At 36.2% G+C, this 15622-nt stretch overlaps 1 protein-coding gene across 2 annotated transcripts in view; it reads right to left on the minus strand.

Annotated features, from left to right (window-relative positions):
* LNPEP (leucyl and cystinyl aminopeptidase) overlaps positions 1–15622 on the minus strand; it is a 54823-nt gene that overhangs the window by 23627 nt on the left and 15574 nt on the right. Inside the window, exons 2-8 of one of the 2 annotated variants that reach the window (XM_014887118.2) lie at positions 11679–11785; positions 8812–9652; positions 6367–6505; positions 3638–3769; positions 1345–1465; positions 558–712; positions 112–225 (exon numbers count right to left, since the gene is read on the minus strand). In XM_014887118.2, the coding sequence (XP_014742604.1) occupies positions 112–225; positions 558–712; positions 1345–1465; positions 3638–3769; positions 6367–6505; positions 8812–9629 (1479 nt within the window). In that variant the 5' untranslated portion in view covers positions 9630–9652; positions 11679–11785. The remainder of the gene's footprint in view (positions 1–111; positions 226–557; positions 713–1344; positions 1466–3637; positions 3770–6366; positions 6506–8811; positions 9653–11678; positions 11786–15622) is intronic. The other variant, XM_014887117.2, reaches the window with a different exon arrangement.

Raw genomic sequence — 15622 nt, forward strand, 5'->3', positions numbered from 1 at the left:
GGTGCCCAAAATTAATTTCAATATCAGTTTATAAGTATCAATTATTTATAGGCAGCAGTAAAAAAAGATAATAGTGAAGATACAGTAAATGTAATTACAGAAATTACTTACTGAATGTAATTCTGGAAAAACTTCCTCCATGGCAAAGTATTCCATGAATGTGGCAAATCCCTCATTCAGCCAGAGATCATTCCACCATTCCATGGTTACTAGATTGCCAAACCACTACAAAAGACCAAAACCATCATTATTTTCTTAGAACTAAAGTCAAATGAGAACGAATCAAATGAGAAGTACTCCATCCATCCTCTGCCTTATCTTGCGGTAAAATGAATTTCACTCAAAACCACAGTAAAGCTTTTGCAGCAACAACTCCTAAGTGTGGCATGGGAGTTGCAGTCTGCCTGTTGTGCTGTAGAAAATATACCTGCAGATTTTATGAACAGATACAATGCACAACCCAGTCACAGTGAAGGGAGAGATGAATTCAAGGACAGAATTGCACTTAAAAACCGAAAAAATTAAAAAAGGAAACAATAACCTTTACAGACTAGTACCTGATGGGCAAGCTCATGTGCTATCACTGACGTTATTAGCTTTTTATCCCTCGCTGAAGAAGTATTACTGTCAAATAAGAGTGCGGTTTCTCGGAAGGTGATCAAGCCCCAGTTTTCCATTGCACCAGCCTGAAAATCAGGAATGGCTACCAGATCTGGAAAAGATTTAAAAGATTTAGAAAATCGCTACTTAAAGCAACCCTGTCTTTCAAGCCTACCTACTATATGAGATAATCATTAAAAATTACTGATTTAAACCCTGTGGTGTGAACATACACTCAAATCTCAAGTACATAAGCCCCACAGATTTATAACAATGTTTCTCTAGCAGTACTCTGACATAAACAACTTAAAGAGACCCTGCCTATGAACAAAAGTAACATGCAAATAAGATGGCTTAGAAAAGTACACTACTGAAAAGTAGTCTTGGAAGACTGCATTTCACTATCTTTCCAGTCAAACTAAGGCACGTAGACGAGTCAGGCTGCAGATCTTGCAGCTGTGAATATGGTTCACAGACTGAGAATTTCCTCACTACCATGTTGAGTAGCACCAAAGAAATTCTTCTGTGTAAATTTATGTAAAAATATAAGAAATCTGGTTACAAAAGCTCACAAAAGCTTTCCGACTTTGGGACTCAGTACTTGCATTCAGACAAACATGTAATTAGTTTTTACAAATTATTTAATAATTGTAGGTTTTTTTTAAAAATTAAAATTCCCATGCATTTTTCAGATCAGAGCTGCTTCTGTTTTTTGGGGTTTTTTTAAAGTCCTACAGAACTTACCTAATTTTTCAAGAGGGTATTTCATTAAAAAGTAGTTTTGGTAAAATTTCAGAAGTTTCACTGTTGTGTCTAGGGCATACCCAACTTGGTTTACATGCTGCGGTATGGCATAGACAGATACCTAGTCCAAAGAGAGAAGAGAAAATATTTTGATACTTGTAGCTATGAAAGATTTAGAATTGAAGGAGGAGCTGGCAGGAGTTCCTGAAACAGATAAGAAACATTTTTGTGAGTACATACACAAATTATGTACAGTAGTTATGAAGCTGCTCATAAAAAGCTTATTCTTCTTACTAAACCTTATTAACTTGTCAAAATATAGGGACACTGTCCTGTGTGTATGCAAGTACAATTCAAGGATGACAACATTAAGAAATATGATCAAATTTTAAAATCCCTCATGAGTTATTAAGTGACTCCCCTTGTACACCTCAGCTAATCTTTCGGCTATGATAGCATTTATAGTATGATAGCAGTAGTATAATCTCCCAGAAATTATCTCAAAAAATATTAACTGCCATAAAGCTCATCCCTATCTAAGATATGGCCACAATAGATACGATGTAAGAAGTATTTATAAAAATTGAGAGGCTACAGTCTCCCCCTATTCATGTTGAATTGTCTGTATCAAGAAAACATCTTCAATTAGGTTACAGGTAGATTAATGTTTAGGACACCTTTTCTTACAAACAAACAAATACATGGAGAACCATATTCCAGTTCTATAAAAAAGGAGTCTCTCTTCCTGTGCTATAAATTAGTTCAACAAATGCCACTTCTAACAGATGGAGAAGGTCCTTTTAATTTTTGAGTTTGAATGAAGCACCTGTAAATAAGAATCCAGTCTAGTGTTCCTGGAGTACAACAGTATTATTCGCTGCAAATTTTAAGCTCAAAAACAAAACATAAGAGACTCCCAGGTTTGTCTGGAGTTGAGAAAAATCTCATTGCATTATGAGCATGAAGCAACTTTACTTCAACTCTACACTAACTTAAAGCTTTCATGACAATAAATTTATTCTGTGTGAAGCTCAAATTCTTTGGATCTCCCAGCCATAAATTGCTGGAAGCATTCTGAGTAGGTATTTCCTGGGAAACGTCAATATATGTTTCCTTTTTACTGACTTCCTTAGCCTTCTAGACACTGATGAGACTACTTTAGACCTACTAAAACTCTGGTCTTACTTGGTATTCTTATGCTTTCTCCCTTCAATGTAGCAAGTACTCTTAGTAAGATTAAAATACTATTTTTTTTTAAATAAGAAAATAAAAATAATAAATTAAAGATAAGCAAGAAGTATTCTTATTAAGTCGAAAAGTTACCTGCCTCAGAGAACTGACTGTATGATTTTATCAGAGTACAGTTCAAACACAGACCTGTGTAACCATCTGTTCTATTCAGCTTTCATTAGAAATACTGGTTTGGATCAGAATCAAAGCCTATCTACTATCTTTACTTGTACGTGTTTATTGGATTAAAGAGAGGACTTCCCCTTCTACAACGCTACTAGCACTGTTCCTTCTGGCTTTTTCTAGGTACACAAGCACTTCTGACATTTCACCACGAAGGGGCAGCCTCTGCTAAAGAGCCATGAAAGCCGTTGCTTACATGAAACTTCTGCACTTTCTAAAATAAGATTAAAGAGCATCTACTAATATTACTAATATTATGTGTGCTCTAACTGCACACATTGTAGAAACAGGCCACAGTCTTGCAAAGGACAAAGCTCAAGTAGGAGACGCACTGTTTGATGTTTGGAACCTTTGGAAAAACAAATTAATTAATTGTATTTAAGTGACAGAATGCTGATTTAAAGTCAGCCTAAATTTTCTTTACTGTAGGGCATGAGTTTTTTAGTTTTTTTGGCAGGTACAGAAAATTTTTGTGACATTGCTTGAAACCACATGTTCCTTGAAACTTATCACATTTCTTTACACCCTCAGAACAACTCCTGGTTTGCATGACATTACTGTTCACAGATGAAGCAGTGAAAAGAAGAGTTTAAAGCTTCCAGCTCTGAAAGCTCTTAGAAATTTTACATTTTGTAAACTTCCAGTGTTAACAAGACCTGATGCAGAGTCCCTTGCTGTAAAAGTATATTCAGTCTGGTATCACCTCAATCCACCTTATAGCATATAGCTTTTGTCCCATAGCTATGATGAGTATAATGAAATGAAGAAGGTAAACAAATTTTAAAGAGACAGAGTTTGCTTGTTGGTTTGGAGATATTTTTGTTTTGTTTAGTAGCCTAGTCAGCTTGGGAAGAATGAAGCAGAACTTACAAACACATACCAGAGTCCCGTTAGTTATCCTGCTGATGTTTTTCAAGTCTGCAACAACAAAAGCTACTAGATAGGTACTCATCTTCGAACTCACAAAAAACTCATCCTGAACAATTCCGTTTGTCACAGGTGTGGTGGCTTTCTGCAAGGGAAATGAAGTACTATTAATGCAGACAAAAGAACACTAAGACATGAAATAAATCAATGTTAAAGAATTATTTCATGCTACAAATAGTTTATATGCAAGCTTACATAGTATCTTTATAATTTTGTTATATTCCAGTGGGATTGATGATACTTACAACAATGTAAAAAGCTTAAGAAGACATGAAACATTTACACTTATATACACAAAAAATTTTTGTCAGGTTTTATTATGTAGTATTACCAAACAACTACTCTGTTGAAGAAACTAATCTAATTTGGTTTGCATTTAAAGTCCCAGTATAATCCAAAGTCAACATATAGATCAGTATTAATTCAAGGGAGTGTTAGGCTAGACCAGAGACACAGTTCAGCATAGCCTACTAAAGATACTGGTGTTACATGAGTTAAATACTTGCCTCTTTCCTTAAGTCTCAGCAAAACTAGGTAACCAGACATACTTACTATTTTAAAACTGAAAAAATATTCCTCAGATTGCACTTTTACAGATCGAAAGAGAATAAGTTTTAAAAACTGAAGAAAAGCCAAGATTTCAGTTACTTCAAAGCAAAAATATGCCCAGCTTAAATCCACACTGACTAAAGTAGCTGCCCAGTTTTCTGAGCACACAGTCAGATACCACACAGAAGTAAGATACTGTACTGTACCTCAACTTACTTTTAGTGCAGTTTTCTTTAATATTAGTCCTAGAAAAGCACGCTATATGCCTTAGAGTACTTTTCTATGTATTCCTTCACAAACAAAAAATACAAAAAGAATAAAGCAAAATGTTTAAAACCACTTTAGTGCAGAATACTACCAAGTCTGGAGAGAGATGGTAGTTCATAAATTTTGAAACTTCATATATGATTTCGTCTTCAGAATCCACAAACATTTAAAAACCAACAATAACCTTAGTTTTAGACAAGATCATTTGAAACCAAACAATGTTTTGACATTTAACTGTCACCGAAAATTTAACTGTCAACCTTAAAGAGAAACGGATTTTTAAACATGAAGATATAACCACTGTAATAATTTAATCTGACCATGATATATGAACAGAATGCCATCTTTGAATTCCTCCAGTGAATTAAAAAAATTCTGCCTTTACTTCAGGTTTTGTTTCATAAGGAGGTAACAGTCTATTTAAGAAAATCTGCTGCAGCTGCAGATAAATTGGTTTAAAAATTAGCTATCCTCTTAAAAAACAAACAAACAAAAAAACCGAAAAATCCCAAACAAACAAAGAAAACAAAAACAAAACAAACAAAATCACAAAAGGTGGCTCTGCAGGCCCAAAATGTGCAGTTAATTTCTAGCCTTAATCCATGTCAGACACTATGTATTGCCAAGTTAGGGATGTACACACTAGCTGACAAGGCCTGCTTCTGAGATCTCTTGCTTATGTAGTTACAGATGATTACTTCAACAATGTCTGCTGCATACATCACAAAATATTTTGAGTTGGATTGAACCTACAAAGACCATGGAATCCAAGTCCAAGTGGCCCATATGGGGCTCTAACCCACAACTCTGGCATTATTAGCATCTTGCTCTGACCAGCAGAGCTAATTGTGAGTGTTTGCAGTAGTACTAAAGAGTTATTTACTTTCTGTATATGAAGAACATGGGAAGCTGTTGAAAGATGCCTTAGCCACTTGCCCAGCTCCTAGCAGAGGAGATTGAGTGAGCACCTTTTCTTGTTGACGTAATACAGAAAAGGGGTCCACCAGAGTCCATTTCTTCTTGTAATTGCCAAGAATCACTACACATCCAAAAAAATGTTCATACATGTTCATATGTGGATAAGTATTATTTCATAAGGTTGCCATTATTAGCTTGATTTTCGAAAATAAGGCATCTGTATCAGCACCTGAGCTTTAGACAACTTTCTGGAACCCAAGCTGCACAGTGTACATAAATGTACCACCAACATCAAAGGCGTAATTTCCTCATTACAGATTAGACCAGTGTCAGTATTGAGTTTCTGCTGGGTGATAAATTATGTTAATGTTTTGATGAGAGAATACCTAGTTCAGACACAGACTCGGTAATGTTAGTCTTTCTCATCTGTCTAAATTAATTAGGCCTCCATAAAGGTTTGTCCAAAGGCATAAAACATCACCATAAAATTCAGATATGCTCTTACAAGATTTTGTCTGAAAAATTCTAGCTGAAGGAATGTCAGATCCCTCATTCACATTCTGGAGCTGACTATACCTGTACTCATACTACACCTCCCCTCAATTAGCCACGGAAGCACATCCTTCAAGATCAGGCCTGTCTTTCACATAGACTGGTACTAGTTACAGGAACTACTGCTGAAGGTACTTCAGTACTCTGCATATGTGCAGCAGCAGTTAAGACAGAAAACTTGAAAGTAAACTTTAAGAGCTCTTGAGACCAATGTCACCAACAACATAACCACTGCAAAATAATGATTCATTTAATTTCAACAGGAATCCTTCAGTCATTCAACTGTCTGTCAGTAACATCCTACACTGTGCAATGCATTTAACAGCTGTTTGTCCTACAAAGTTCAAGTCTTTGAGAACAAAATAGTTAATAAAATTCCCCTACAAAAGCAGGTACCTTTGGCATATTTGACAGAGTGGAAAGCTTCTCATCCCTTTTGATCTTGATTAAAAAAGTAGCTTTAAGTGCTGGCTCATCAAAGCATGGAAAAGCAGACCTTGCTGCCAGAGGTTCAAACTGAGTTGCTGCAAACCACCTAAGGGGAAGAGTGAAGAAGTGCAAAATAAGAATTATTAAAAGCATAAATGTCAGTTTATTTAGGATAGAACAGTCATTTCCCTCCCAAACGTTCTAAGAGCTTGTTATGATAATAGCTTTTTAAAAAGTAGATGACAAGGCTGGGCCAGTCAGAATAAATGTTTCATTCACAATTTTTTCTTTAAAATCCAGTAATGTACTTATTTGATGAGTAATCTTCTTGCTTTCTGAACAAAGAACAATGCACCTGGAATAACACACTTACAAAACAATCATCAAAATATAAGCCAGCCAGTTTCCAAAGAGAGGGAACAAAAAGAAGATTGAAAAATTAAATTAGCGCACATGCCTACTAAATAAGAGTTTGGAAATCTCTGCAGTAGATCTGCAAGGAAGCTTTTTCCATCTAATTGCTAGGTCATTTCCTGCAGATGTTCCCACAGTCCATCTAACTATATGCCTGCTCCCTGAGCTGGCTAGTAGATGGATTCTGTCCAAGTTCATGTACTGTCTTGTCTCTAATCCAACAGCTATTCATATCACAAGAAAATTTCTCAGGAGTCTACATTCCTTCTCCACTATTTTTATACAAACTAGCATATGGCTTTTGATGGAGAGCATCTCTGACTTCTGTACCTGCAAGACAACACTACTAACTGAAGTATTTACTGGAGCTAAACAGAGAAGATGGTACATACTATGCTTTTTCTTTCCTTTCCTTTTTTTTTTTTTAACCTACTGCCAAGGTACCCACAAGTGTTTGGGGAGATTATTTGTTCTTGCACCATGATTCAAACATTTTTGGATAGACAACATTTCTGAGAAGGCACAGTACTGACAACTCACAAGATTAAATTGCATGCCTGCTTTCAACTTTTTACTCTTTTCTTCCCCCTGACAAATTAATGCAGTTTCACCCCAAGTTTGTGCAGAAGAAAACCAAAGAATACAGAACCATTCTGCATAAAAATATAAAGAAGGCATAATTTTGAATTTTTTTCTCTTTTGGCAATAAATTAAGTGAGTTATTTCGCCAGTTGGTAGTTTTGTATTTTTGTGACGATATTAAAAATGTTCAAGAGAAAGTAAAACTAAACTAAAGAAAATATATTTTCTTGCAAAATCAGCTTGATAGTTTGAGTTTTATACAGGAAGTGTAGTAACAATAGAAGTTGTCAGAGTAGTCTGCATTTGTAAAACTACAGACAATAGGCAGACAGAGACTATACCCCTGCAAAAAGAGGCAGGCAAGAGAACAGAAATTATGAAATCACTAAAGGGCAATTTGAAAAGGATTTACTGAAAAGCAGGCAGGTTAAAACATGTGTTACATTCTGTTCCAGATCAAAAGCAGGTAACACTGGACTGAAGAGGGACAAAACCTCAAAAAATTACTCAAGATCATATTTTTTTTCTGTGAACAATTATGCATTCTCTTTCTACTACTGTAAATACAGAAAGAAAAGAAAGCTGCAGCTACATCAGAATAGGAAAAAACCTGCTGAGTTTCAGTTATTTAGGTGATTTTTGCCATTTACAGTCACTGCACTTTTACTCCTGCTTTACTTCATGGGAATGTATGTTTTTAATGCTTGCACTAAGTTGCTTTTCCTCTTTTTTATTGTACCACACTTTTTCTAGAAGACCTGCATGGATAGTTTCTTGCCCACAAAGGCATGAACACTCTTAAGTATATGATCAGCAGAAGGCCCATCTTAAGTGTGGAGGGAGGGCAAATTTTGAATGATCTTGCTAAAAAGTACTAATTTACTCTGTAAAATAAGTGTGATGTTTCCCTTTTCTCCAGTCACCTGAAATTGTGCCTGACTGCCATGACTTTTTCATATATGATTGAGAGCATCTTGGCAATGACATCTCCCAGCTCCCTTAGTTAGGACTTTGTGACAAATCCCTTCAGGCTCCACTGGGCTCCTCTGGTGATCTTGAACCTATGATGACAGGACTTCATTTCCTCAGTCCCAGTCTTGAGACTCAAGGGCTCAAGAAATTTGGGGAGAATTTCCAAAGAGAGAAACTAAAAATTTAACAAGAAAGACACAATACAACTACTTACAACTTACTACTGACTGAAGTACATTTCAGTGTAGGAGAGGCTGCCCTGACTTAAGGAATTCACCCATGAAAGACATTTTTCAGGTAGATTAATCAAGAGATTATGGACTGATTTTTCTCAAAAGGAGTAAGTCACGCAAAATGTCAAATTAAAAAAACAACATTTTTTCTTCTGTTATCAAAGCACAATCTAGATGTGACAGATCAGGGAAGCTGTATTAGTGGGCATACCTTTGCTTAGAGTTCTCATCCTCGTAAGAAATTTTGTAGAAACCATAGTAGGTGTCTGATAAATTAGATGAGTATTCCATGTTGACAGTATAATTCTGTCCTGCAAGGAGAGCCTCTGGAGCCATGAGTGCAATCTGGTCATGCAATGGATATTCCAAGAATTCAACTAGCTTTGCTTGATGCCCTTGTGCTGAAGCAATTGTCGCCTTGGTGATATTAAGGCCTGAACTGTGAAGTACAATCTTCCGAGTTATGTGAAGGATGTTGACCACTATTTTCACAGAGCCTGAAAATTTCAGAGTAGTTAAATTTGGCTGCAAAACAAGATCATAGTGCAGTGGTACAACATCAGGAGGAAGTCTAATTTTTGCCCATGGAAATAGTTTTCCATTGGTTGCCAAAGGGTATATTAGTTCCATTGTATGATTTTTTTTATGGCAGCCTTCTTTGGTAAATGTACACTTGGGAAGAAGATAAATCACTATTATTAATGAAAATGCAATCACAAAAACAACTGTGCAAACCACCATGGTCCTCGTAGAGGGCACTGAGCATGATCCATTTGGATTTTGCCTATATACAGACATGTTATTCTGCAGACCCGAGCTTCTATTCATAAAGGACATCCCCAACAATTTTGCTGATGACTCATAATCCTCTTCATCATCATCAATTTCTTGCTCTCCAAGGCCACGCACCAAGAGACGGGAGCTTCTTGGTTCATATTCAACTTCATCAGGCTCCAGTGGATGTAAACAAGGCTCTTTTGCCAAGTCAACCACGTCAGGCTCCTCTTCAAACATACTGTTTTCAATCATATTCCTGGGTAACTGGACTCGATCTGAAAAAGAAATATATTACATCATAAACAACAGGCTTGAATGCAACTCTTCAAAGATATTTCACTAAATTACAGCATGGGAAACATCTTTACAGTACATACCATCAAGATCTCTTCCATTTTCTCTCCTAAGTTTGTTTCCTGGAAATATTTCTGTGCTTTTCTGCCTACTGTAATTTTGCTTTCAGTATCTTCAAAAGGATGCTTTCCTTGTGCATAAGCAAAAGCATCTTATACCATAGCTGGAGGTCAGCTATACCACTGCATTGCTCTCCCAGTCCACTGATGTCACTGGCTTGCCTGCATTTCCCCTACTCCAGTAAACTGTATTTGTACTCAACTAAATTCCTTAAGTTGGATTATTTCTTATGTTGCACAGTAAAGCACAGCAGCCATATAGTTCTAGAAGTGTTTCAACATGCTACTTTTTGACTTCTTTAGCAGAGGAGAAAATCTGTCAGTGTGATGGCAGCCACACAAATAAAACATCCCTTTGACATTTTTAAACTCAATTTTTCCCAAACATCGCAAAAAATACAAAAATATTTTTTCACACAAAAACAGAACTTAAAAAAATTTAGTTCCAATTGACGTCTTAATTCAAGATCTAGCTCACACAATCCCTGAAAAAATCCATGCATCTAAGAAGTCAAATCAGTGCCAGACTGTTTGCCTCCATAAAATTTGTCCTTAATAGATAATGGACCAGTGAATATAAATGAGGAATTGAAATTCATACCAAATTTTGAAATCACATTTTTGTAGCATGCAGTTACATTTTAATGAAAAATTCTGATCATATATAGCACTGTTTATGTAAAAGGTTATCTTTTAGCTAATTAGTCTCCTGTCACAGTTTCTATCCAAGGGACTACACAGTACTTCTGCCCAACTGCAAGGGTTCAGAAATGAACCTAATCTCTTCCAGACATGCATGTCTACTATCAACTGAACAATATTCACATCATACCTCTATCCTCCACGTTATTTGTTTCCAGAAGAAAAAAAGCTGGTTTTTGCTCTGGATGTAAACTTACTGTAAAGTAGGCTAATTTTTATTAATTTCTGGCAATAATGTACATTTTGCCAATCTATAAACAACTTAGAATATAACTGTTCTTCCAATGTTATTTTTCATTTTGTTAAAGTCAAGTTTCTACACGGCTGAAAATCTCAAAAGTGAAAATAAAACATTTTAAAGAAAAGATGACAAGAGTATTTTCCAACCAGATATACTAAGTTCCTTAGCATTCACTCTAAATACATCAAGACTTCCTGTTTCAAGGCCACAAATTCAGAAAAATTGAAGTGTCAGTAGCTGTAGCAATGAAAAGGCCTTAAAACAAGGTAAAAAGAAAATAAAAAATCCTCCCCAGGAAATTCAGTAAGAGAAAGGTACACTAGTCAACCTAAACAGGAGATATAGTGATGAAATTTGGATCTACCTGTTCTAAGAAGGAACAGAATCAGAGGGTCACGAGATATCCGAGGCTGGAAGGCCAGGAGGTCATCTGCTCCAACCTCTAGGCAAAAGCAGCTTCCAGAATCTTCTATTCTTATGGTATTTCCCAGTAGAGTGATCATGTGCCAGCCTTCAGGCTACAGTTGCATTCAGTGGTCTAGCACTATGATCTCTAAACTGGACCATGTGCACTTCCATGTCAGTTTGGGGGCCACACAGAATAGAGAGGACAGAAAGCTAAGTGCAATTACAAGTAAAAACACATAGGCAAACTAGTGGAGGAAAAAATGTGGAAAGAAAGTATTGTGCAGCAAAAACTCTTCTATGATTCCTCTGCCCAAGAACAGCTTATCAAGAATTCACTATACTACTGCTAACACAAGTTCTTGATTACTCCCCTCAGCTGGTTGCTTTTGAAATCTGATGACTAGCTTTAATCAAATTTGAAAACAGACTCAAGGCTAAATTTCTTTAAGCATCATTGCAATCCCACCCCAAAACAACTGCTGGTGGAAGACACCCAAATCCATCTGCTATGTAGAAAAGGCAGGTATTAAGACTCACATCTTAACCACTCCAAAAGGTAGCAGTCAATCAGTACACAGCTCCAACCCCAGCCATGGCATGTGCAGCTGCACGGCCAGCAAAAGAGGTAGAAGACAGGGGAGGCACTGCAGAGGGAAGGAGGAGAAAGATGAAGTGCATAAATCTAGCAGAAAGTAGGTTTAATCAGCTCTGATGCTTAGAGAACAGTTTGCTTTTTGAAGAGTTTATTCTCTAATAACTTTTTTCTAAAGACAGTATTTTCAAAATTGCATGCAGGTACTAATAACCTTTTCAGTCAAAAAGAATTATGCTAAAAAATCTCAAACTGAAACTAAGATACAAAAGTTAAACTGGAAGTTAGCTTCAAGACAATTCACAGTTTTAATACCTAGAGACATAAATTTCTAGGAAAACAAGTTATAGCCAATTTCTACAAAAATACTTGCACAAATTTAAAGTAATCAAACCGTGTAAAATCAAAATTTTACTGCATATCAAAAGCATCACCAGACTACTAATCTCCAAGGGAAAGAATATAGACCAAGGAATCAAAAGGTTACTAGAGCTATTTATGCTGACATAAAAGTCTTTTTATAATTTTCTTTATTCAGAGAATACATTTTTTGGAGATGAACCATGGAAAACTTGTTTAAAATGTTATCACTCAGATAAACTCTGAACTCTTTGCTTCCTCCTGGTTCATTGGCATTGAACTTTTTTGACATTTCAGTTTTAACCCATGAGCTGTTACAATACAAAGTAAACAGCCACATGAAGGGGGAAAAAACAGCATTCTTAAACTGAAACAAGACAAAAGGAATAAGGAGCAGTTTGAGAAGCACGATTGCAAGCATGACATTTCACTGTCATCTCTTATATCATGTATGGCCAAGCAGCAAACCTTCCCATTTTAAAACACATACAAAGCAGATTAATTCAGATTCCAAATATAACACAGGACAAATTAGTATAAATGCAGGAGTAGGAAAATTAACCTGGAAAGAAGCTGCATGGTTCCAGTGAACTACCACTGTCATTGCAGGTGCACAAAAGACATCTGCAGTCACACCAGTCCACAATAATAGAAATAGTGATCTGAGCTGCTAAAGCTATCTGCCATCAGGCATGGCAATTTAAATCTAAACCTTGCTAAACACAAGCTTAGTATGAGAGTAAACAAGGACGTAAAAGAAAAAAGTCTTGGAGGTGAGTGTTGTTGCTCTCCACATAGCACTAATGAAATGCTAAGAGCCTAAAGGTTAAACCCTAAGCTTTTACCTCCGTCAGCTAAAAGCTTAAAGACACCCAAACAAAAGTGATTTTACACAACTCTTCTACAATTTTTTATTCTGCAAACAAGAGATTTTAAACATCTTCCCCAATACATAATCTATTATCACATTTAATGGTGAATAATATGAATACTCACAGTTAGAAACAATCCCGAGAAAAGATGTGAGGTTAACTACTATATGATCGACAAATCCAGAAAACTAATCTTCCTCATACTGAAAAACCAAAGGAAGGCAGACATTTTCTCAAAATTGATGATTCTGAAAGTTTCTTTAGAGCTGCCTCCTGCAGCACAGATTCCCAAAAACCCATTGCAAGATACCAATTCAGAGATCATAATAAGCTGGGTCTATAATTTTCTGTGAAGAGGACAAAATGTTTAGACGTGAACTTCAAATCAGTTCGCACCAAGACAACAGTACAATGAGCTTGCTATAGGTACTGCAGTCTTCGACAATGTATTCCTCATAGGCTTTGATAATGTGACTTAGGTCGTATAGAGTGGCATGACTTAAGGACACAAAGGCAAGTGATTAATTAGCCACACAGCTTGCTCCTACAAGACATACATTCTTCACTTCTACACCCTTTCGCCGATTAGTCTTTAAACTTATAAAGCAACTTTACCACAATACTCTAGCTCAGTATGAAACATGATCCTACAGGAACAATCAGGTGTTGGAGTAAAAGAGCAGTCTAGCATTTGCCCCAAGTATTTATTTTGTCTGAAGAGGACCAATCTCACTAAGGAGGAGAATATAAGCTTTTCCCTAAAGTTTAACAGGCAATACAACGTTTTGAATCTTAGCATGCACAACGACAAAGTATCTCATAGAGTTTGGGTTTTGGAATCCATTATAAATATTCTGTAGAATACAAAGAGAAATTTTTCCTTTATATTTCAGAGACAGTATCTTCCTGTAATGCTATTAATACCTCTTTTTAGTTCTAGTAGTATGTACTTTTCCCTTGCAAAACAAAATCAGTAGTCTCTTGTCTACGTCTATCATGTCTGTATTCTACCTCAGAGCAGAAATCTCAACACTCAAAATTCTTACATTAATCTAAGTGACCCATTAATTGAGTTCATTCCTTTTTAAAAGATATGCAGAAAATGCTCAAACTAATTTTATTTTTCATTTTCTCAATTCTGATTAAGAGGGTAAAACTATAAAACCTATACTATAGGTTTTAAAATAAAAATCCTATTCAATCCTATTAAATTTAAACAGACTGGCTACTTTCTGAAACTGAAATTCCGCACAATACGATCTTTAAACAGTGAGTAGATATCATACAATATTTTGACTGAACAAAAAGTTAGAGGAATTCTAGTAACACCTGACACATTGTGGCAACCAAACTCCTACTGCAGATAAGTAAGAACCTTTCTGTAATTCTAGAATAACCTAGGAGCAAAACAACTATTGGGTATCTCGTACCAGCAGAAGTAGCAAAACCCAAGGTCAGACCAAATGTGTAAAGGAGTACAAGTGTAGTAGCCAACTGGAATAAAAGCTGATTACCACTAAATGCAAACTACTTCAGCTGCAGAAATAATTGGAGAGAAGGGGCAGAGTTAAGCCTGCCCTAAATCAGACATCCATGCCTGGCGGGTCAGGAAAGAACACAGAAAAACTGTGAGCCAAGTACTTGCTTTGCTACCAAGCAACTCACTGATATTATGTCAAAAAATAATTTTATCCTGTGATTTCAGGAATAGTTGATTAACAATGCAATTAGCTATTAAGAGCCATAATACTGTTTTGCATACCTAACTTTAATGTCCAAATTTGAAAGCACTGGCCCTTTTTCAGGCAGAAGCAGCTGCTGAAAAAAGAGCAAATTCCATAGACAAACCACATAAATTTGCTCCTATTAAAAGCCTGGTTGCTTTGGCTAAGGCCATCCAGCAGGGCAAAAAACAACTTGAGATGGACTTTTTCTCTTTAATGATATTTTTTATCTTCATGTGCCTGTCTACCTCAGCTAGAAGTAGTGGTGAAACACTTGCAAGATTTCAGCACAGGTACTAAGATCAGAGTATGTTATTCCTAAAACATGAATGAGCTTGCTACCAGGATGGTAAAGTGAGTTCAGGGAGATGACGCTATTGGGCACAAACACTGCGTCACACAGTCTAAAACTAAAAGAACAAAGGTTCCACTATTACTTAAGAATTGGAGAATTAGTTCTATACTGTCAAGCTTTAGCAAACAGCATAAAATTCCTTCTTTCCAGGAGTCTGAGGAATCATTTGAAGCACTCAGGAGCACTTGCAAATACTTTGTGTATGACATGTAAGCATGGTCCAAGCAGAGAGATGTATGCACGTCTAATTCAACTGTAAAAATAGTAAAACTGATTAGAGTACATGGAACCTGACCGTCTCTCCTTTACTTAGTCTTTGGGAAAGCAGTAAAGGAAAGGAATGTGGTAGTTACGACTAAAGCAGACCACTGATACATAGCCATAGATACAAAACCGTACCAATGCTACTCCTCTTTAAGTTATTTAGTCCTTGTCAGTAACTAAAATTGTGTCACATGAAAAAGCCAAAGAAGGAATTCTGCAGAAATAATGACATATATGGATTCACTGCCCTATCTTGTATCAAAAGCACTAAATTCAGTATAAGTATTTCCTAGAAAAAGAAGAAAAAACAAAGG

Source organism: Sturnus vulgaris, chromosome Z (assembly GCF_052056855.1).
Source record: "Sturnus vulgaris isolate bStuVul1 chromosome Z, bStuVul1.hap1, whole genome shotgun sequence".
Lineage (NCBI taxonomy): Eukaryota > Metazoa > Chordata > Aves > Passeriformes > Sturnidae > Sturnus > Sturnus vulgaris.